Source organism: Struthio camelus, chromosome 1 (assembly GCF_040807025.1).
Source record: "Struthio camelus isolate bStrCam1 chromosome 1, bStrCam1.hap1, whole genome shotgun sequence".
Taxonomy (NCBI): Eukaryota; Metazoa; Chordata; class Aves; order Struthioniformes; family Struthionidae; genus Struthio; species Struthio camelus.
Window position 1 is genome coordinate 165,464,849 of NC_090942.1, and position 24,086 is coordinate 165,488,934.

A 24,086-nucleotide genomic window follows, 5' to 3' on the forward strand; every position below is an offset into this window, starting at 1 on the left:
GAGAACTACAGTACGGAGGGTTTTTTTTTTTTTTTCCGTAAATTAACGAGAGGTGAAATCATTTCCGGTTGATGTTTAAACGAAAGCAATACGAGTTTCATTAGTTGCTTCTCCGAAAAAAGCTACATGCAAAGCAAAAGGTGAAAGGTCAAAGTACCAGGTCTACAGTTGCTTCGAGAGGTCGCTTCATTGCTTTGGCAGTCGACTGAGTCTTTTAATAACAGGCAGCGAGCACATGATGGCAGTGGGCCAATGGGATTCAAGCGAATTAACATACAGGTAAACAGCAAGCAGAGGTGCATCATGGGAACGGCATTGCATTGTGGATAGGTGAGAAGGAAAAAAATATTCTGAATGCAATATACAACATACAAAACACTAGGCATGCACAACAACAAAAATGTCTTCTAAAGAAATGAATATTACACTTTGAATTAGTACTGAAGCAAAAATGCATCTACTATACCTTAGTTAAAAGCATATAAGAGAGTAAAATATAGATGTTTGAAATTCAGGAAAGTTGAGTAAAATAGCAGCTTGCAGACACTATTAAGCATTTTATCAACACTTCACAGAGATGCAGCAAGTTTTAAGGATACTCCTATAGGAATTTCTGATAAGTTAGTTAAGTCAAATTAAAAAGCATAAAATAAGTTTTGAAGGTCAAATTTTAAAATCAAAAGCACTAGTGCACGTTGTAATAGGTTACAAAGGCTACTAATACATGTGTTTGCAAGACAAGGGTCTTAGTTGATAATAGTGCATTACTGAATAGATTTGGGGTTCAAAATGAAAGAGGTTCTCCTTTTCCAGGACAAAGCAGATTAATATGTTGAGTTACACTAACTTATCATTAATTCTTTATTTTTTCAGTGTGGGGGAACATTTTCGTAGATTTTTTTCCTTGTAACTTACCACATTACATTGAGAGGAAAAAAAGCCCTTCAGAATTTAAAACTTATTTTCTAAATTTCATTACAACCTTTAATACCTAGCTTCAGGAGCATACACTAACAGAAAATATTGCTCCTAGTGCTTAAGTGAACATTTAAGTATGACTTCTGATACTAGTCCAGCATCATTAAAAATGTTTAAAGAAAATATCTAGGCATAGTAAAACAACATTTATGTATATTTCCATAATAAGATAAAACTTATGGCTGCTATGACAGCTTTCTGCAAAAAAATCTTCTCAATATATTAAGTACTACTTTCAAGTTTTAACGTAAAGAATGCTTTAAAATGTTTAGAAAGGAAAGAAAGGTTTACTTATAAATCAGAATTTTTACTTTTTTTTTTTTTAAACAGACTGACATTTAGCTTTTTTTATGATATGTGGGACTATGTATGTCTTGACATCAAAATGTGGAAACAGGGAACAAAAGTGAAAAAGGGAGAACAAGGCACAAAATGCCTTCAAACAGCTGATGGTCACAAGATTACCTAACGTCAGCGGGAAATTTTCCAGCATGAGCCTTGCTTTGCCTATTCCATGCTCCTGCTCTGCTGCACCTGCATTCCAGGAGGATCCCCACCACTCTCACTGTCTCTCTTTCAGCATATTTCTGGATTATATACCCTGATCCACAGGATCTGCTCTTCTGCGGTTCCTAAGGATGTGTCTGAGTCCAACACGGAGATATAACAAGAAACATCTCATGTAAAGTTGTAGAGTCTCCATCCTTGGTCACATTCAAAACCCAAGTGGACACGGTCCTGGACAACCTGCTCTAGCTGACTCTGTTTTGAGCATGGCAGGTGGTTGGACTAGACTATCTTTGAAAGGTCATGGTGATGAGGAGAGGTTCCTGAGGACTGGAAGAGAGCAAATGTCAGCCCTGTCTTCGAGAAGGGCAAGGAGAATCTGGGGAACTACAGGCCAGCTAGCCTCACCTTGACCCCTGGGAAGGAGTATGGAGTAACTAATCCTGGATACCATTTCCAGACAAGGAGGTGACTGGGAGTAGTCAACATGGATTTACAAAGGGGAAATCATGCTTAATCATTCTGATGATACCTTCTATGATGAGATGACTATCTGGGCAGATGAGGGGAGAGCACTGAATATTGTTTACCTCAACGTTAATAAGCCTTCCAACACTGTCTCCCATGAAATCTTCACAGAGAAGCTGATGATGTACAGCACTGCAAAGTCCAGCTGGAGGCCAGTCACTACTGGTGTACCCCTGGGTACAACACTGTTTAACCTCTTCATTAATTACCTGGATCATAGGAATCATAGGACTGAATGCACCCTCAGCAAGTTTGCAGATGGTACAAAACTGGGACGAGTGGCTGATACACCAGAGGGTTGTGCCAACATTCAGAGGGTCCTCAGCAGGCTGGAGAAACGGGCAGAGAAGAACCTCATGAAGTTCAACAAAGGGAAATGCAAAGTCCTGCACCTGCGGAGGAATAACCCCACGCACCAGTACAAACTGAGTGCCAATCAGCTGGAAAGCAGCTTTGCAGAAAAAGATGTGAGGATCCTCGTGGACAAGAAGTTGAACATGAGCCAGCAATATAACACTGCGACAAAGAGGGCCAACAGTCTCCTGGGCTGCATTAGCAAGAGCATTACCAGAGGGCTGAGGGAGGTAATTCTTCTCCTCTGCTTAGCCCTGGTGAGGCCACATCTGGAGTGCTCGGTTCAGTTCTGGGCTCTCCAGTAAAAGAGAGACATGGACCTACTGAAGTGAGTCCAGCAAAGGGCCAGGGAGACCATTAAGGGACTGGGGCATCCAACACGTGAGGAGAGGCTGAGGGAGCTCGGGTTGTTTAGCCTGGAGGAAAGCGGGCTCAGAGGCATCTTACCAATGTATGCAAATACCTGATGAAGAAGACAGAGACAGACTCTTCTCAGTGGTATCCACTGACAGGACAAGAGGCAATGGGCACAAATTGGAATACAAGAGATTCCATTTAAACATCAGAAAAGACTTTATCACCTGTGAGGGTGATAAAACACTGTAACAGATTGTTGCCCAGAGAGGTTGTAGAGTCTCCATCCTTGATCGCATTCAAAACCCAAGTGGACACAATCCTGGACAACCTGCTCTAACTGATCCTGTTTTGATCAGGGGGGTTGGATTAGACAATCTCCAGAGGTCCCTTCCCACCTCGATTCTCCTGTGAACTAGTCTGTGAATTATCATTTTAATTCAGGCTGTATATTCCTCATGGACTTTTCATGCTCTCTCCTGTATGAGCACTTGCAGCTCCTTAAGTACAACGTTGGATGACATCATCTTCTAATGCCCTTCACATTTAAGCTGTACATGGTCTATAGCCTCTTTCATAGATTGTCATTCCCCTTGCTTCATATCTAAACTGTACATGGACATGGTTTATAGCCTCTTTCACACTGTCATTCCCCTTGCTTCTTACTTCAAATGATGAGGTCAGCTAAGGCATGCGAGTAAAAACTCCTAAGCTTAAATTACAGAACTACAGGCAGGGTGTTTTGTGCAAGGTCCCGGACTACAGCATTCATTGACCTTCAAAGGTCCTCTGCTCTTAAGGATTCCCTATCCACAACACTCACCCACAAGAGCACCCTCTGGACCAGAACAACCCAGCTTGCTCACACAGGAAGGAAAACCTCCTGCGTTTTTGCCAACAATCCACAGTGCGCTCCCTTGCTTTGTGAACGGGCCCTGGCACCCTACGCCTAGCTTGTGACTTCCATCTGCTCTTTCAGTGGCATCACATGACAAACAGCCAGTAAGGCAGACAGTCCCTGTGCCCTCCCCTGCAAGGCTGTGATGTGAAGGCAGCCTAAGTCTGACCCCGAGTCTGTGCAGACGTGGCCAGCATACAACTTTGATGCTGATGGAGATGTACGTTAATACATTTCACTATAAATATACATAGGGCTATCGAGAGAGATGAACATCTACACATAGCAAAGCATAAAAAGAATTGTATATCCTGACAGGAATATTTCATAAAGCCCTCGATTATCTAGGTCTTACACATTTTAGTCTCTCAATGTACCTGCCTCTGCAATTGCAGAGTGGCAAGGTACAGTTGTTCTTGGACACAGTTTCAACTTGGGAGCAACCTGCAAACAAGCCCTACAGATAAGGAGTCTTACTTCTCCCTTAGTTTTGCTGTCAAGATCCAACTGCGTAGTCTGGTCATTCTTGACCACATTAGAATGCTAACATTTCAATTCTGTGTTCCCAGAGATGGTTCATCTTCCTCATTTGAGGCTAATACAACTCCAGTTATGGCTTATTTAAAATCACAGGATTACCGAAGTGCAAAAAAAAAATCTCAACTCTCTCCCCTCTTCTTTAGTATATTGCCTAAGAAATATTCTGTTCTCTAAAGGGGCAACAAAAATTGTAAAATTGAAGCTAATTAGAATTAGAAAAATCTCCTTTGCTTTAATTTCCAGATGGTATTCAATTTCTGCAAGCACAGGGAAGTTTAACAAAAAATCATCTCATTCTAAATAGAGATTGGAGATACTATAAAAAGGATTACAATTGAAGAAATTTTCTTCTGTTTGGAGGTTTACTTTCTTGCATAACTTATCCTTTGTCCCTCGAAATGTCTGGTCTTTGCTAATTTGCTAAATACAATAGCTTGGGGTAGTTATATACTGTACTGTATTGTGTTTCTGCTAGGCTTCTTACCCAGAGAATAACTGTATTGTCTGTAACTATTGTATGCACTGCCCACAAGTCCACAAACCACATCTGCTTAACTATTCGTCCAGTGCCAGCAATGAGGACAACGATTCTTTGATTCGCTGGCAGCAATTCTGTCTCCCAAGTCAAATCCTGCATGCTTTATTTATTTAACTTTATCAGTACCATCCTATGCATTTAAACTTACCAACTTTGCTTGTAGCAAACATACTAGATATCTAACACTGGTGAATGGATGGAATGACTGCTCTAAACAGTTTTCAGCAAGTGCTTAAAACTTCCGAAAATAAAAACACCGTCAATCTCTCTTCATCTGACTGTACTGAATATGTTTTTTCTTGAATATTCACATTGTAGTTTACTGCTTTTTAACCCCATTTTTCTAATAGCAAAACTGTAACACAGATTAAAGTAACTTGCCCATGACAGTGGGAGAGTTAAGTAAAGAGTCTAGGTAGGCATGAGACTCATCTGTCCTAACCAGAGTTCAGAAAGAGCTAGTCAACACTTTCTAGTCAATGGATAGAGATGTGTATGTCCTTTCTCATCCTCAGACAGGCACAATGATAGATCAGATGAACAGCTCTCTGAATGTGCTTGTTTTTCTCTGCTAACTAAAGGCAGACAAGGGTGGCTAGGTTAGGCTCAGATATCTAGAAGTCTGGCATCTAAAGTGAGGCAAGCTGAATCAGAATTATAGGGGTTTTTTTCCCGTGGCCCGTCTCTGAGGCAAAAAAACCTCTCTCTCTGCATTTCTTCCTTTTCTTCCCAATTTCCACATTTATATCCACACCAAAGAGCTGAAACAGCATATATGCACCTATTTTCCAGGGGGCATTGCGTCTTATCAGTTTTATTTCTGTTCAAAAAATAGGGGCAAATTTAACATATAATCAAGGCAGAGAACATAAGTGGTATAGAGCGTCATTTGCTTCACTGTCTTGGATAGAAACACAGCATTAAAATAAGGGAATAAAAGGGAAAAAGACTGTTTCCTCCCAAAAAGCAATAGTAATTTTATAAATTCTTATCTTTTACCAAAAAAAAGGCAAAAGAGAAAAGAAAGTACAAGCAAACAGCATAAAATTGAAGCAAAATAGCCATCAAAGAGCTTTTGTCAAAAAAGGCAGCCATATATTCTAGCACTTACCATCACAGTCGCAGCTGCCGCAGCTGCCTGGGCTGCCACCGCAGCCTGGTTGGCTTGGTGTTGCGCCGCTTTGATTTTGGCCTGCAAATGTGCAGGAGGGTGAAAATACTTGCATTTCTCCCTCATGCAACGACCTTTTATGTAATCCATACACACGGTTACGGTGTTGTCGTTTGTGTCAATCATTGTGCTGTCTGCAGGATGTGCAAAGCGGCAATCAGTCTCTCCACGCGCACAGTTTCCTCTCTGGAACTCCCTGCACACCTATGTGCAAAACAGCATTCATTGCAGCGGAAGGACCCAACAGCGTAACGTTAAAGGGGAGGGACAGCCCACACCCCTAAAAGACAGACTTTCCCCCTTCCCCAGCTAATTCAAGTTTTTCAGTAAATTCAACTTAATTAACCCTTTATCTTCTTTTGGGAGAAGGGAGAGGAAAATGTATCCATTTTACCCTTACACATTTGGCTCCACAAGCAGCTTTATGGTATAACTGCTAAATGGACTTGATATGGAACAGAAAATTTCCCAAATGTCTATTTTTTTTTTTTTGTTCCTGTTTAGAAAACACCCAGGAAGGATACTCACTGAAGTAACTGCCCCTGCAAAACTAGCTGGGGATCACAAAACATTCAGTCCCTTTCTGACTGTACTTTATATTCATGCAACTCCACTGGCAGAGAAGAGGTTCATCTTGCTGATACCAGGGGGAGGTATGAATCAGATTCACAGCATTTTAATACAGTCTACAAACAAAATAGAGAGCTTCCTTAAAAAATAAAAAAAGGACAGAGTAAACACAGAGATTTTTGTAAAAAGAAATGTGCTCTACACATTAGAGCTCAGGCTTTTGGGAAAGGACATTCATTTCTGCAAGTGTCATTTGGCCTTCTCATGTATTTGGATGACAGACTCTGCCAAGCTCAGTCATACAGAGATCCATCACCTCCAGTGAGGCTCTGGGTGTAACTGAGGGTTTGCCTGTTCAGTCTGTTCCGGGGTTTTTAACATTCAGCATCGGTATTTGCAGCTCAGGGCTGAAAGGCTATAAAATTCCCCTAATACCAATCTATAAAGATCAGGATAGAATTAATACTGGAATAAAAATGTGACTGTTAGATATTTCATCAAAGCATACCTTTAAAGGCCTGTATACTTGCGGTTTAAAAGCTATGCCATGGAGAGTTTCACAATGAAGAGGCAAACTTTTCAAACAAAGCAACTTTGTGTTGCTTTCTGTGTATTAAATTTGAGCAAAGGTGCTACCTTAAAAATAACAACACAAAAAGCATGGTTTAATTACCACTGGCTGCAAGAGTAGAAATCCTGCCTATTCATGATGTCTGTATTTGTAGCAACTAAATTTAAGCATAGCTGGTAAAATTAATAGAGTTTTTCTCAAGGATCTTTCATACAGCCTAGCAGAGAATTGTATTTCTAGTCACAGTGGTGTCTACAGTACCTCCAGTTTATCAGTCCTGAGGAGCTTCTGGGTAGCATTTGAACCAGGGACTGAAACCGGTGGACTTCCAGGAACAATGACAGGCGGCGTGGGTAGGATCTCGGTCGGGACTAAGCCAACTCCTGGTGTTACTGGTGTTAGGTAAGGAGCAAAGCTAATAGCCGTGTTCGTTCCTATTGTGGGACCCACTGGAAACGTGGGCTGCAAAATGAAACACAGAGCAAGATGAAAAAAATGCTCTTACCTTTAGAAGAAACTTAATCGAGAGCTTATTAGCTGTCTTTTGCATGTTATTTCTGGCACCAATTCATCTTCTTACTCAAAAATTTCAAACAGCTGGCAAAACACACAGCATATTCTCTTCTTCTAATCATGTAACACATTCCGGCTGCATACTAAGAGCTGCACTTTGCAGCTCTGTTACTGGAAAAGAGGCTGCCAGGGCAAAGGAAGTTATAGTTCTAACCTGAACCTCTATGGAGGTCCAGCTTATATTGCAGGCTTATTTACACATCTGAAAGTAGAAATAACATGGACTTTATTGCTTTTTCTCAATACCTGTTTCCTTAGGAAAACATGCTGTTTTTCAAACTATCAGATTTCACAGGTGAAGCATTATTAACTATACCAAAGCTATGTTATATTATAGTTAATATATTAACTATATTATATTTCTAATAACCGTATTCATAATGACCTCTTCAGCATGTCACTTCCATCTGTTTGCATACTGTATTTTGCCACCTCATGCAATTATATGTTACTATGGCTCACACGTCTAAAAACCTCACCTGCGCAAATGTTTGTGTGTTCAGCTGCCATTAGTGGCAAGCAGAATAAATATTATAATCTCAGCTGGACTCAATATTTAGAAAAGGATTATTCAGGTTTAGCTAGAGAGTTCATCTTACAAATCTTACAAAGAATTTGACTAGAAGGAATGACAGGAGTCTAAAAATCTGTTTCATGACTTCCTAAAGCAAGTCAGAGAAGTCATGACCAGAAGAAAGAGCATTTGTGTGATGCTAAAACCCAGCTCTACTAAGGTAGAATAGAGGATCTGTTACCACCCATTCCACTGGGGATGGAGACAGAACATCACCATGGTCAGACCATGGTCAGAACCGGAAAGCTTTTCAGTTCTGCAGAACTGATGTTTACTCCGGAGAGTGAGGCTATAATTATAAATGAGGAAAAACTGCAGAAAAATAGGACAAATTTCAGATTAGCTTTGTCACAAATTAAGTTCCCACATAGCCTGGCAGCTAGAAATGAACCACATAGCAGAACGCTAGAGAAAAATTTAAGAACATTTAATGAAGGAGGAATGTCTTCCTCATCAAGGTGGCCTCTATGGGCTCTATTAGAAAAGGGAAGCCAGACACACATATGATGAAGAAAACACGTAAGAGAACGCATAGGAGCTAGGGGGTTTATTTCTGTTTTGTTTTTTTGTCTTTGGAACAAATTCCTAAACTATAAATGAGTCTGAGTTAGTACCGAGAAGACGCTGAGAGCAGCAGATTAGCCAGGACACTCAACCATATGGAAATGGAATCTATTTGCCCCGGCGACTTAAAAGCTAATAATGCTCTGCTTTTATCAGAGGTCAAAACTGTTTGCTATAAAACAGCACAGTTTATATCCTAAGTACTAGCTAAATTCTTTAAGTCATAATAATGAAATTTATAGGACATAACAGTTCAAATATTTTGGGACAATATGTGTTATATAAAATATAAATACCACCTTTGTATCAGATACAATTTCATGAATAAATCCACGCATCAAATGACTTCGGTGAAATTTTTTCTACTTTTTATCCATTTGGTCAAAGCTGAGTCATCTTATTGTGGCAATTTATGTGAGACAGAGAGAAATAAGTCTTCACTTTTATGGCAGCAATCAGTACAGAAGACATTATGTAGATGAAACTGTAAAGTTCAAATGATGAATTGGGAGAGTAGAAAAAAGGATAATTTTGCCACTTAAATTTTGCTCATAAGACTGAGTAGTGGAATCCCTGTATTATTTCATGAAAATTTTGGGGGTGTGAAAGCTCAAGCAGTAAAAACATAAAAGAAATACCAAAACACTTTATGACAGTATGTATATTCAAGGTACATCTTACATACATTGTGAAAGCTGATGAACTTCCCCACTGGGAGGACTGGAAACTGAGACACTAAGGTGAAATCACCCAAGAAAACTACACGTACCAGAAAGCCAAGGACTCATACATGCATTTTTTTGCTCATACAGCAAACATACACCTTACAGCAGACATTTCAAGTGGAAAGCAAGATTTGAAAGAGAGGAATCTGGGTTGAGATTCCTCTGACCAAATACAGATGTCTTCATCCAGGATGCTGTCACTACTGGGCTCCGCTGACAGTCCACGGAAGGAAAAAGGCACTTTTAAAACCAAATCATCTAATCCTAACGCACACATCTGAAACAAGCCAACCGAACAGTATTTAAAAGTGCCTGTTTCTTTTGATAAACTGTAAAGGGATCTAGGAAGCCCAGCTTTGAAGCTGATGCATACACTGTAGATGCCTCAAGTCAGAGAAAGAAATCCCACCTCAGTGCCTTATGCTAGCTGTTTGAAATGGAAAAACAACAGCAGCAGCCATGTGTGAAAAGTTCAATGCGGATAACTTGCCTAACAATGTTTGGGAAGTCTGGTACCATCAGGGAATGAACTGCAAAGGCAGCCCAGAGCAACTGATCATTTTCATATATATCCAAAGATGCTGCTCATGCCTGCAGGACTCTGGCTTTATGTCACCTTCTGGATTCGAAGTATTCCACGTACTATATGGATTACCTCAAGATAAAATGCTGAAGATTTTAAAGTGAATGCATCATCAATTCTCTTTGTCTGGCTTTTCCTGGGACATTTCGGATTTCAGGGCAGTAACAAAATACTACCCGGAATGACATGACCCTTTGTTCCTGGTAATGGGATTAAATATTACTTAAAGCCACTCAACCTCATAGACTCCTGTGAGGAGAACTTTGTAGCCCTACTCAAATAATTTACTAGCAAATTATACAGCTTTTCTGTCCCAGGAGGATTCTGGGTAAAACCTTTGCAAATCTAGACAAAACCTGACATGAACTGAATGAGAGAGAAAGAGAGAGAGAGAAAAGTAGATGAAGCTGGGATAAAAATATATCAACCCTACAGTAATACTCCTTCATATTTTTATATGCAAATTTAAATAAATATATTTCTAGCACCTCTGCAGTTCCATAAGTTAACAGATAATGATTATTTTTATTGATATTGCTTCAGAGAGCTTTTGCAGGTCAGTATAGTCTGGTACCTCAACTTTACTTGTCAATAACATTATCTGAGAAACATACTTACCACCGGCTGTAGCGGCGTTCCTGGAAACATGAACTGCATTTGCTGGGCAAGCATTGCTGCTGCAGTTTTTTGCTGAATTAAGTTGTTCCTGCCATTGATTTCCAGTTGAGTTTTTAAATGTGTCGGTGGATGAAGGTACTTGCAATTCTCCCTTGTACAACGACCCTGGGAAAAAAAAAAAGTTACACTAATTGCTCTATTGCTTTTGACGAGTTTAATGCCTTGGGGCAAAATATTACACCATAAACTTAGCAAGAACTAATGAAATACTGGGTGTTTCCTGGGAACTCTGTAGCAAGCTGAGAGGACCTGATGGCCTAGAGCTCTGCTTCAGCCCACTACCTCTGATTGGTCATTAAGGCTATTATCTATGAAAAAAGAAAAAGCCTTTGGAAATAGTTGATGGCATTTTAGTTTGTTAAGTACAGATCACTGCTCTATAATTAATACTCTGAGTATTATCCAGACTACCTGAATCGCCTCTCATGATGTCTTGGCTAGGCTATCTGGTGTTACCATAACATAAATGTTTTTTTTGAATTACATTATGAATAATAAATTTAAACATTCTTTCAGAAAATATAGCTTTTAAGCACATTATATTAAAATAATTGCATGGTTCTGGCAGTAAAGATATAAAATAGCAACTTTCTGCATGTGTTCTCTTGTATGTTCATCTTTACTGCAGTTCACTGTCTTCCAGCCTCCTGTTTTTATTGCATCAGTGCAACTTTGAACTAGTTCTAGTGACCTCACATTGGTATAGAAGAAAGAAGCCAAGCCGGTATTTCTGATATTTCTAAATTTAGTAGCAGTACATGCGGCTAAATCTGAAGATAAACAGCAAAAGCAGAGCTCCTGACCAACCTGAGAGCAGGAGTATGAGACATTTATATGACGAAATAGATAACGAAATATGGTGGTCTGTGGCCTTCGAGAGCTTGTGTTGCAAAGGGATGGACACAGAGTATGCTTCTACAAGCAGTACATGTTGACTGAAATGGAGATAGTGTAAGAAGCAGTGACACATTTTTCCCCCAGAAAAGGAGATCAGAAGGTAAACTAGCAGGGCATGAGTTGATCCCCATAGCTGCACAGTAGGATGCTAAGATGAGAAGCTCCTCAATGATACAGCTCATAAACAGCCATAAAGTTCTAACATCTGTGGCCAGAGGTCGTAGAGCATTGGTCAAACTGGGTTTGACATGCTCAATTTGTAGAAGATAAGTTTCTTAATCGAGAAATGTTTAAAAAGTGCTTCTTGAACTTCCCATTCACAGGTGCAAGGGCTTTATAATTCTTAGCCAGGCAGGAACATATACTCCTGTAGCCCAGACTAACTCATTAAGATCCCTAAGAAATAACTTATCACAGCATACTCTGACTCTGTACATTTATGTACATGTACACACACACACACACACACACAAAAAAAAAACATGGACTCTTCTAATGTCCCAGAATTAATGCTACACTCTGTTCAGATACTGAAATGCTGCTGATTCTTCCTCTAATCTTCTATGAGGATTTAACAGCTACCTATACAGCAGCAAATTCAACATGCCCATGTTCTCTTGTACTGAGGCCAATGGGAATGTAAACGGCTATATCCGCACTATTAAACTACTGCGAACAGCCTCTATCCCCTGCTAACTCCAGAACTGTGCCTGGCAACTGCTTGGGAGTACGTTAGATAGCAGAGGCCAAAAGAGTTCAAGAAATCCAAAAATTTAACAATATAGATAAAACAGGTTTCAGCGCTCAGGAGCATTTCTTCGTGCTGTTTAACTTGCTAGCACAGATGCAGCCACTTTCAGTATATTGTGCCTTCTTTCTGAGGTCTGTGCGTCACTAATTCTGTCTGTTTTAATTAAGTACACAAAATAAAAGTTACTTTGTCAGCTGGCATAAACAGGAATAGTCACAATTTGCTGAGGACGCAGAAGAATACTGGCTCTTCCATTCACTTGGTAATAATGCCATCGCCTTACGATGTTAAATCACAACATGTTTAGCGCAGGCAACGAACACGCTTTCATGTTGGTGGATGAGGATTTCCTGATTAAGACATTTTTAACTGAGCCCTATTTAACCTTTATCTAATTTATATGTAAATGGTTTATACTGCAAATATGAAAACAAAAAGAGCAAAATAAAATCAAGCACCACTCTTATCTGATGGAAACAGCTATCTGTGGAAATGAAAGTGATCCTGAAATAAAGAGTCAGAGTAGCTCTCAACTGTCATGGCTTTTGAAGTGTCTTAAGTCTGAAGAGAGGGAACAGGCAGCACTCTAATATGATTTCGGAAAGCACACAGCTAGTAAACAACAACACAGCAAGTTCTGCAAAGCAACCCACAACGCACAAAAGATTGTTATTCCAGAAACTTTCCAAGATAATCCAACCATATAGAAAACTATTGCCTTATCTTTCCATGCATCTCCAAAATTGCTCATATTTGTGCCTCATTTCCTAGTTTTCTGAGCTGTTTGTTAGCAATGAACTCACTATACGAGAGTCCTGGGGCCCCCTTCATGCTTCTATAGAAAGCACTGTAAACAGATCAAGTCTTGTTGAAATGAAATGACCCAAAATAAACTGCGACAGAATGAAGACTGAAAACAACCACAAGATTAACTCAGTCCTCTCTACCCAAACGAAATAAAATCTGAGACCAGGCGTCCCTTTTTGGACCTGCAACGGCTGAAGGAAATTCCCTGAAAGTAACTTTTCATCAGCAATTGTTAACAAATGTTCCGCATTCCCATGAACTCCTGATGAGAACCACTTCAGAGCTTAAGTGGGCTGATTCCCAACTACTGATCAATCCCAAAGCAAAAGCAAAAAGTCAGATTTGAGGTGTCATCCCAGTCAACTGTGACCCTGGATTTCTTGTTTTCTAAGAAATCAAACATGAACTCCAACCGAAATGATAGTGCACATCAAGCAAACAGCAGAAAGAACAACTGTACACAGAATGAAAGAGTTCTCAACGTGGTGGGTCAACGTCTAGAAAAAGAGTATCTAGCTATCAGCTAGCCTGTTTAGGATTCTTGCAAAGAATTACTACGCCAGTAGGCCACCTCATAGCAAACACAGAGGCAAAACTGAGTGTGTTAACTTTAGGATGGATTAGTATCAAGCCCCTGGAGCGAGGCTTGGTTCACCATATCCCACCAACTCTTAAAACCAGGGAAGTTTGGCAGCTGCTCCACAGACGTTTGCTCTTCCTGGTGCAAGTAGCACAAACTCTGTTAGAAGGATGGAGCGAGCAGCAGGGAAAATAACTGCTTCGGACATCCACTCCCACGTATGAGTCAGAGTCCTGAAACTGAGGGTGCAGGCAGATCGATTGGCTTGAAAACTTTGTCCCCAGAAAGTTCTTCCACCTATGAAGTGTAGATTATCAGCAAGCTCATCAGGAGCTGTTGTTCACTTCGCGTGCACATTCACTTAAAAGCTCACTTTCAATGAGCTGTCTCCTTGTCCGGACTTGACAGCAACGATGAATGGACGTCAGATTAAACTCCCAGTACGGTGGTACTCCCCTCATCCTGGGAGGACTGTGCCTACCTCTGACCTTTCATTTCTCCAGCTCTGTTTCCTACAGCTCACCTAGCTTAATGAGCAAGGCGAAATTTCAAGCAGGTATTGGAGCACTTTGGCACAAACACCATTTTTCTACAGCTAACTAACCAGCCTGGGAACATGCTGTGGCTCGCCCTGGGAGTGTGCCACAGGTTTCATTGCAGCAAGGGAGTGGGACACAGAAAGGATGAGCACATGGGGCTGGGAGCTCAAAGGACTTCCAGGGCCCCCAATTCAGGTGCAGCAATGGGGGCAATGCTTTCCAGAGTTGCCACCAGACTGGCTTCATGTCAGAAATACATCCCTTAATGATGAGCCATGTCACACCACTGTTTCTTTTAAATCAACAGATTTCCCTGTGAAGAACGATGGATAGTTTTGTGTAAAAGCAATGGCACAAAACAGCCCAAAGACTGGAGTATACTAAAAAGCTGAGAACTGTAATTTTAAAATAAGCAAAATAAAGCCAGTGCAGAAGTAACACCCCATAACCGTGCCTATTAAAATACTAAGAAACCATTTCCTGTCTACAGGTTGTATGGCTACAACTCTTTCCTGAATATTTTATTAATCCACAAAATTCTTCAGTATTTAACTATTGCTTTAACAATAATAATAATAATAATAATTCATCCCGGTCCAGGCTGTGAATTGTCTATGCATAATAATAATTCACAACATGGCCCATAGTTGTTACTTACTAAAATTACCGTTATCTTTCATAACAATTAGATGTTTGAATGTAATTATAAAAGAAACCAAAATGATAAGGTTTCTTTTATCTCTGAAGCTGAGAATCAACTAACACATGCACATTCATTTGGCCCATGCACTGAAGTTGGCTTTTAAGACCAGGGTTGATACGCATTGTTAACACGTTTACCATAGAAGCCTGGTACTAAATGAAACAGCCCAGATTTATGGCAGTCAATCCAAAATGCCTGTGACATATTTTCCTGCAGCGAATTCATTTTGCAGGGGCAAAAGCACAGTCTAATTCAGATTGGAAGGGACATCGGGAGGTCTCCAGTCCAACCTGCTCAGAGCAGGGTCAGCTCTGAGCTCAGACCAGGCTGCTCAGGGCTTTGCCCAGTCGGGTCTTGAAAACCTCCAAGAATGGAGCCTCCCAGCCTCTCAAGGCAGCCTGCTCCACTGCCTGTCTTCATCATGAAAAAGCTTTCCTTGTATCCAGTCTGAACCTCCCCTGTTTCTGCTTATGCCGATTGTCTCATGTCCTTCCAGCACACACCGCTGTGAAGAGCCTGGCTGTGTTTTGTGGATAACCTCCTTGCAGGCATGGCAGGACACCAGGGCCGGTCTCGGGAGTGTCATGGTGCAGCACCACAGGTGCCCTGTATTAGCGTGCCTGTCTGAGGTCTGAACTCTGATGTCTGAGGGTTCACGTGAGGTTTTTTAAACCATATCAGAAAAACTAAGACTTCATCATGCTTCACACGGTACTCTGGGAATGCAGCAGCCCTGGTGACCTGTCATCCTATCAAAGCAGCAACATTATCCGCCATCAAACCAACCAATTGACTTATATTTTTGTTAAACAGTTGAAATGGGAAAAGTTCAGCTTAAAGCTGATGATGTGTATACAACTCCAACACCAGTTAAGGTCATTTACTGATACTATTAGTGGGAAATAACAAAGCCTGCCTCCCTCACCTCACAGTATAGCATAGCACCGCATGATTTGAACTGAGACGCCTCATCACATTTGAGGGATAGGTTATCCGATGAGGAGCAGATTTCGGGAGCCTACTTTCTTGCAGAAGTCTCTCCTTAGTTCCTCATCTCCTTTCCCATGGTACTTCTGGTTACCCGCACACCTGCCAAATCTTCATAAACTCCCAGATTCCTTCTGTGCCCCATTTCACAGAATCACAGAATCACAGAATCGTTTAGGTTGGAAGGGACCTCTGGAGATCATCTAGTCCAACCTCCCTGCTCAAGCAGGGTCACCTAGAGCATATTGCCCAGGATCACGTCCAGACGGCTTTTGAATATCTCCAGCGAAGGAGACTCCACCACCTCTCTGGGCAACCTGTTCCAATGCTCTGTCACCCTCACAGGGAAGAAGTTTTTTCTCAGGTTCAGATGGAACTTCCTGTGGTTCAGTTTCTGCCCATTGCCTCTTGTCCTGTTGCTGGGCACCACGGAGAAGAGGCTGGCCTCATCCTCTTGACACTCCCCCTTCAGATACTTGTACACGTTGATGAGATCCCCTCTCAATCTTCTCTTCTCCAGGCTGAACAGGCCCAGCTCTTGCAGTCTTTCTTCATAGGAGAGATGCTCCAGCCCTCTAATCATCTTGGTAGCCCTCCGCTGGACTCTCTCCAGTAGTGCCATGTCTCTCTTGTCCTGGGGAGCCCAGAACTGGACACAGTACTCCAGGTGAGGCCTCACCAGGGCTGAATAGAGGGGCAGGATCACCTCCCTCGACCTGCTGGCAACACTCTGCCTAATGCACCCTAGGATCCCATTGGCCTTCTTGGCCACAAGGGCACATTTCCCTCCCTCCTTGTTTCCTTCTTCCACAGATATCCTCTTCCCCTCCCATGTTTCCTAACTATAGACTGGGAAACAGGCACACCGTAAATATAACTTGCTCATGCTGTGCCTGTCCTGAACGGCCAGCCAGAATGTGCATGTGGCTGGCACACCAGATTAGTGAACAGCTCAATTTGTGCTGTGGCCTTTTCCTTAACTGGGCAATAATTTGGGTCTCTCTCTTTCAAATAGATATGGACATTTGCATAACTAGCAAGAATTTTCTGATGCATCTTTGAGATGTCTGCTTCTAGCAATTATTCCTGAAATTGGCCAAGGTACTCAAAAGTTATTAGACTGCGGGGATGACTGACAAAAACATGGATAGTGCAATTATGCAAGCTTTGTTTCTTTAAGAACACAAGCTAAAATTAACAAATGCAGATGAAATTGTGTGATCTCCCCAGATTAAATATGCAGTTTTATGAAAAAACGTATGTGACTTCTAAGACATGAATGGTTTTAGAAGGCATTTGAGCAACTGGTTCTACAAGAGAAAAATGATCTTCTGCTTTCTAGCTAGACTTACTCTCAGACACAAACATTTTCTGGAGTTAAAACACACACGCACAAACCCACCAGCCGGTACTACAACCACATCTCTAGCTGAAAAAACAATGCTATTTTCTATATTGTACAGCTTCAACAAATTAGCACATGGTTATAAAGATCAGATGGCATTCTAACCAACTAATGTATTTGCAATCATGGGAATGCTAGTTAGCTAGAAATCACCTGCTAGATGTTGGTATCAGATATCTGAAGATATTACATGCTGTTCAACTCTTACTTCTTGGCAGGGGAAGAGCTAGCGCAGGCCACTGTCTGAGACGGTGGCAGCACACAGCAAGAATAGCCCCTGAGACAGCAATGTCAGCAGCTGTGAAGGTAACGCAGCCAGAAATACTCCTCCAAAAGAGTTTCTGATGAGTGCAGAAACCATTCCTTCTCCTTTTGGGGTTCCTCCTCAGCAGGCCCTTGGCAAATGCTGAATGGGAATGCGCGCGGCCTCACCTAATCGATTTAACAATTTCATCATTACATAAACAAAGACATTCTCAATTCCAGTAAGGCTGGGCTCTGTAAGGCTAAAAATAGACTCCATCAGTAGGAGGGCAGGGTATTTTGAGATACTATGCTCCTGTCCACAGGCAGCAACACTAAATCTGCCACCTCAAAACATCTAATTCAAAAATTATTTTTGAAATGCAGAAATACCAAGAAGGAAAATGAAATCTAAAGAAAACATTGACTGTATATTCATTCAGGCATCCAGAAGTGATGATTCCTCTTATTCTACAGGACTGACGTTTACATATTTCCCTTTATATTTTAGTATATAAGAACTCAAGCACCAACAGCACTTTTGACACTCAAAATTAAGGAAAAACACTAGACTCCAGTTCGGGTTAAGTTAAAAAGCATTTTCCTTCTAACATCACAACGCTGAGATTCAATTTACATATGCAAGTCTATCTGCTTCTTAACTTCTCTCAGAAAGCAAAAAAAAAAGTAGACTACTCACAGCCATTAAGCATTCCCTCTGTAATGGCTGTGAATACATACTATCTCATTGTACTGCACTATACACGCCTGTAGAGTTTAAGCATATGTGGAAAGACTTAGAGGATTTTGTTAAGCCTTAAGAGTGAGCTGTAATAGATGTTTTTTTAAATGTGACTTAGTATTTTATTTCTTCCTTTAAGGTATAGGAAAAGAGCTTCAAGCATTTTTTGATTTTTGCGTAATTTTGTATCTAGGGTATGTTGACTTGCAAATATGCACGCTTATGAAAAGAAAATATGATTCCTTTAACCTCAATAGAATCTTATTTTATAGAAAGAAACTGAGATCAGAATAAGAGTCTATATCTTGAAAATGAGACATACCTGAACTATTTGAGGAAAAGAATATAAAATTCAAAAGGACCAAACTATACCAGTAACAGGAATAAGAAACTTCTGACAGAGAGTCAATTGCCTCAGAATTCACTTGTTGCCAATACACCTCCCTAACACAAAGACCTATAGGAAAAAATGTATTTCAAAAAACAAAAGTATCTTATCTATTACATTTGAAATAACTCAGTTATTGGATCTGTTTTCTCAGAAAGAAGTAGAAATTTTGCAGAGCAAATTCATTCCTTATTTCTACAGCTACCTTGCAAGTCCACCCACCAATGTTAGTGAGTGTGCATACATATTTATATGCACCTACACATTTCCATTTGAAGAAAAAGTAGAAGGCAAATTCACCTTCTTGCTCTGAAAGTTGAAAGAGAAATGAAAACAAAAAATTCTCAGGTGACTTTAGCTTGATTCAGTTTGCAAAAAGATAAGAAAATCCATGAGCTACTCTTGTAACGATTTCAATTATTTGTAAGAAACGAAAAGCTGGCATAATACAAATGATCATTTTATTCATAAACTTAGAGAACAAGAACTGCCTGTAATTGACAAAAAAAGACAGAAAAATAATGAAAAAAATTGAAGTCTTACAAAAAGACGGAATCTCTAAATGTTGCAAGGGTCTTAACACTAAAGACTTAATAGGAAATACTTATTTAAATGGAAAAAGACAAAATGTTCTACTGAAGAACACACTTGCAATACACAGAGAGCTCCGAGTCTTTCAAGATGCTCTTTCAAACAAATGTTGAGAAGGATGGCTATAGAGAACGGTTTAATAATTTACCTTACAACATCAAGGGGAGTGTACTCAATATTAAATTGCTCAGAAGAGAAAGAATTCAAGCAGATATTGCAGATGCCAAAGAAGATGTTTACGAAATTGTAAGCCATTTGACAAACATCCTTGAGATTACTTTTACAAATAAGACAAAGAAATTTAGACAAAGGAACAACAGTTTTAAATTAATATTGATTTATTTTATTTCTATGTTTGTTGCCACAAAAATAACTTGAGAAATACAGGGAAATAAAGGTTTCTTCCCCAATTACTTAGCCTCTTTTCTTTCCTGTTTTCCATTTTTTCCCCCTCATTGGCACTCAAAATCTAAAACAGTGCTGGTTACATTAGCTCCTTGTTTGACTGTCAACATTGATGAATATATCACAAGAAACTGCATACAATGTTAAGTAAATCTTCACTCTAAAGTGCACAGGCAACTCCACGGAATAAAAGGCAGACAGCATGGAGGTAGGGGGGAAAACCCCTATGAAACTAGCATAAGAAGAGGAAAGTATAACCTTATTTACATGAAATACTTAAAATGCATCATTTCTATTACCTTAGCAGACAGACTTCATAGGTTGCAAAGTCACCTTGTGCAAAGCACTTTACAACCATATGGCTCCTCATGTGAAAAGACTATATGCAGTCAGCCAAGTAACTCAAGAAGAGTTGCAATAACAGAGTCATAAATTTAAATGCCCCAACTCTGCATATTCTGAAAAGTAGAAGTATCTGCAGATTCATGCACATACGACAGAGAGTATGTTTAAAATCTTTATGAAGTATCACTACGCGCTGTAAAGAGAGCATTAGACGCAGTTAAATGTTGACTGGGCAGTGCTAACACATCAACTCATTACAAAGATCAACTGTTTTTAACACAGAAAATAACGGCATAAATTTTACATGGGACCACACAGTAACTTAGGGTGACACTGATTTTTCCCTGGTAAACAGCGTACTTGATCACTAAGTTTAACCTGACTGAAGTGAAAAACAAGAAGAGCTGAAAATCTTGGTAGAGGCAATTTTCTTCAACTTTTCTCACTCTCTCAAGAGCAGACAAAAATAGCCGTTCTAGAAGTAATGCCAGTAAAGAAGATAAATTGTCTGACTGCAGGTCAGCTGGCAAAAGAAAAGGGAACAGCAGTGTAAAAGAAGAATAGCACATACTAAATTCTGACCAAAGAAGAAAAGGAGTGTGGCACGGCTCCACTCCTTGATGTACTTCTTTCCTCACCACTTTTACAATTTGCATAAACGTCTTCAAGGAGACATACGCTTATTTTAATTCACGCTTGCTCATATGAACAGAAGTGAATTTAAACTCCAGGCTGTGCTTTACCTTGGTTTGGAAATAACATTTTGCAGTGAAAATGTAGGCCAAGATAACTGAAGGATTGAGACACTGTATTTCTCTCTTGGTAGACTGGGAAGGAACCCTACAACTGCTCAACCTACAGATTATACCCTCCAGTGCCCACAGACATATGAGGACGGGCCTTTGCTGTCAGGACATCTTCTTGTCCTTCACAAACAGCTATAAAATATACGGCATCAAAAAGGAGTAGAAGACACTTTGGTAGTGACATGCCTAGCTGACTGGATCATAATAAAACAAGACGAGAATGTTATAAACTGGCTACTGCATATAAAGTCTTGCACAAAATACTATCCACTGGAGGGAATCTTGAGGAGATGTTTAATTTGAGGGCTGCAGTCAGTCCAAAAAAAATGCTTCCATTTAGAAAAGGCTGATCGGTATGATTTGGCAAGTCTGCTACGCATCAACGGACTCAGCTAGTGTATCACGAAGAATGACAAACACCACGTACCAAGGGAGAACCTCGGGGACACGTGCTTTCCAGCATCAAATTCTCAAGCAGGACACACAGCCGCCGTACATCTCCATAGGGGCCAAGAGAGGAATTGCCACTTGGGTGACTGCCATTTGGCCACCAGCCTGTTGTGGGCAAGTCACACTACCGCTCTTTACATGGGTGTTTTCACCCTGTCTTCGTCATCCTTCGTCTGCAGAGCTCAGAGGCAGCTCTTTAAGGCAGAGGTTTCTCTTACTTGTGCATCTACACGCAATATAATATACTGGGACTTTTGAGTTAAGCCGAGGCTTTCTAGGCACTACCAGACTACAAATAAGGAAAAAAAAGTTTCTTTCCCACATAGATTTCATACTTTATTAGCCAACTGTGGGGTCTACTTAACAAACAACAGGAAATGCACAAATAGTCTAGGGCATGTTACGTAATTGGAAAGGTGAAAAGTACACTATCTCGTCTCTACAAAATGAAGAGTGTTTACCAGCCCTTAATGGCAGTGCTGAAACTACAGCTGGGTTATTAATAAATCATGGGTTTCGCTGCTGGGACCTGCCAGGAAGGGCTGAGATCTGACAGCAGTTCCCGATCCACTGGAAAGCTGGTGAAAACACACAGAAATTTCTTAAAGTTTTAAAAACACTGTATGCTTGTAACAACATTAAAAAGCACAAATTAAAGAAAAAGATTCCTAAAATAAAAAAGAAAATATTCTTGTATTTCCAAACAAGAACCACAGACAAAATCTCCTATACTATCTATATCCACACAAGAAGCAGCAAACAAACTACCAAGACAACATTAAAAGACACCGTATCTCTCTAGTACCATCTACAGAGAACAACTGTCTACCAAGTGTGCCTCAACCGAAAAACAAAAGGTAAGCAGACACCTTTCTTACCCTTTCCCATACACAGTCCATGCTCTTCCTTTTCCAAGCATGGACTTTCTGAGCAATGGTGATGTATCTCAGAAAGGTAAGCCTTTTCTTCCAGTTTGACCTACCTTGGATTGCCCTGTTTAGGAGGAGGGAAAGCAGTACTCCTGGTCGGAGGGTTAATCAGATCCCTGTCTCCGGAGCAGCAGGACACAAGGGTTAATACTGGGATTTAGCCAGAAAATCCACAAAATAGATCAGCTTCAAAAAAAGAGGGAAGGAGGGTGACTAGAAGCCCAGAAACTCTAGTAGGGGGAAAAGAAGGAACCCCAAAAGTTTAGTGACCAAAAAAAAAAAAAGCTTTTCTTTTTGGTGAAGGGCTCTTCTTTGCCCACTCTATGTTAGGAAAATTCCAGAAGAACTAACAAAAAAAGAAGTATAAAGCAGTTGCATTTATCTCAACTGGTAGCTTACAGAATTAGGCCGCTAAATCATAGCTGTGAGAAAAGATAGGACACATTAGGATGTCTTATTACCTTATTTGAATGCTGTATTCATTTAAGTACTGGAGGATATGATTGTGGTCTTGAGAGTGCTTATACCTTCTCAGTACTCTGTTGAAGGAGCAGATAATGATCCTTTTCTTTAAAACAGATTCAGTGATCACTAAAGACAATTCTAGGTTAATCTCAAATTAAAATATTGTCTGTAGATTTTCTAAGGCATATATCTATGACTTTCAAGGGACTGTATACACCAGACTGACAGATACCACTACCAACTATTATACTGCAGCTACACTGTCAAATGCCAGCAATACTGATGTCCATTTCTTCAATGTTGCGAGTAGATGTTGTGAGGCCAACCTCAATTACATGATCGTAACTACTATTTCACCCTGGCCTCTTTCCCAGTCAGAGAATAGGCAGTCAAATACTCTTTCTTTTTAACCCTGACAGTCAGTGGATAGTAGTGCTTTAACTCACGTTCATCTACACACTGTCCCGAGTGCAACGTTATTCACTTCCTTTTGGGCCTATCGTATGGCTGACCGTATACGACCACATTATGAATGACTTCATTTAAAAACACTAATGGATTTCTCAGTCTTTGTGTGAGATTAGATATTATTCTCATTTTACACAGAATGAACTGAGGCCAAATATGGTTAAAATGCTGAGAAGCATCTGTGGTTTCTGGCTTCAGTTCTGTTTTGCCTTCACTTTACAATTGTGCCCGCTCAGCACACACAGGTGCTCCAGTTCACTCCCACTGCTCTTGATTTGGGGGAGTCCAGCCATTCAGCGGCTAACAGCGAAAATGCCAGTTTAAGGGTCTCACTCTTCCCAAGAGTGGCAGTGAACTTCTTGGACCATCTCTTGATCGGCAACTGCATGCCTCACTTGCTGCTCAGCTTTCCATGAAGGAGACGGGCATCCTTTGGACAGAGACCTCACCCACTTGATACACCTGCCTCTTGCCAGAACACAGTCCACAATGTGCACACGCTGAGGCTGAAGTGCCTGTGCAAAATTAAAGACTGGAAGAGAATATACACTAACGTTATCTGAACAATACTTCTTTAATCTATTTTCCTCAATTTTTGGATCATCAGAGGGTCCTAAAATTTCAATTCACATCTCAGCTAATGAGCCGAGCGATCTGTGGTAAGAAAAGAAATACATCCTGCCTGAAGGCTTCCAAGCTATTTGCTGACAACATGGGAGAGAAGAAAGTAAAGGTTTTCGTGTTGCGTTCCAGCCCCAAGAAGGCCACGTGCCTAGGGACTGCAGACCAGGCAGAGCCTTTGGCCCCCACTGCCCTGAAAATTTCTATGCCCTATGTTCTCCTCCCAGCCCCTCTGCCATCCCAATCCTGTCCTCCCCT

The 24,086-nt window shown here is 40.6% G+C and overlaps 1 protein-coding gene across 13 annotated transcripts in view; it reads right to left on the reverse strand.

Annotated features, from left to right (window-relative positions):
- MBNL2 (muscleblind like splicing regulator 2) overlaps nt 1–24,086 on the reverse strand; it is a 118,013-nt gene that overhangs the window by 24,947 nt on the left and 68,980 nt on the right. For 9 of the 13 annotated variants that reach the window (XM_068928726.1, XM_068928710.1, XM_068928718.1 and 6 more), the window contains 4 exons: nt 10,647–10,811; nt 7,271–7,471; nt 5,809–6,072; nt 158–211 (listed from right to left, as the gene is read on the reverse strand). In XM_068928726.1, the coding sequence (XP_068784827.1) occupies nt 158–211; nt 5,809–6,072; nt 7,271–7,471; nt 10,647–10,811 (684 nt within the window). The remainder of the gene's footprint in view (nt 1–157; nt 212–5,808; nt 6,073–7,270; nt 7,472–10,646; nt 10,812–24,086) is intronic. The other 4 variants (XM_068928742.1, XM_068928746.1, XM_068928733.1 and 1 more) reach the window with 1 other exon arrangement.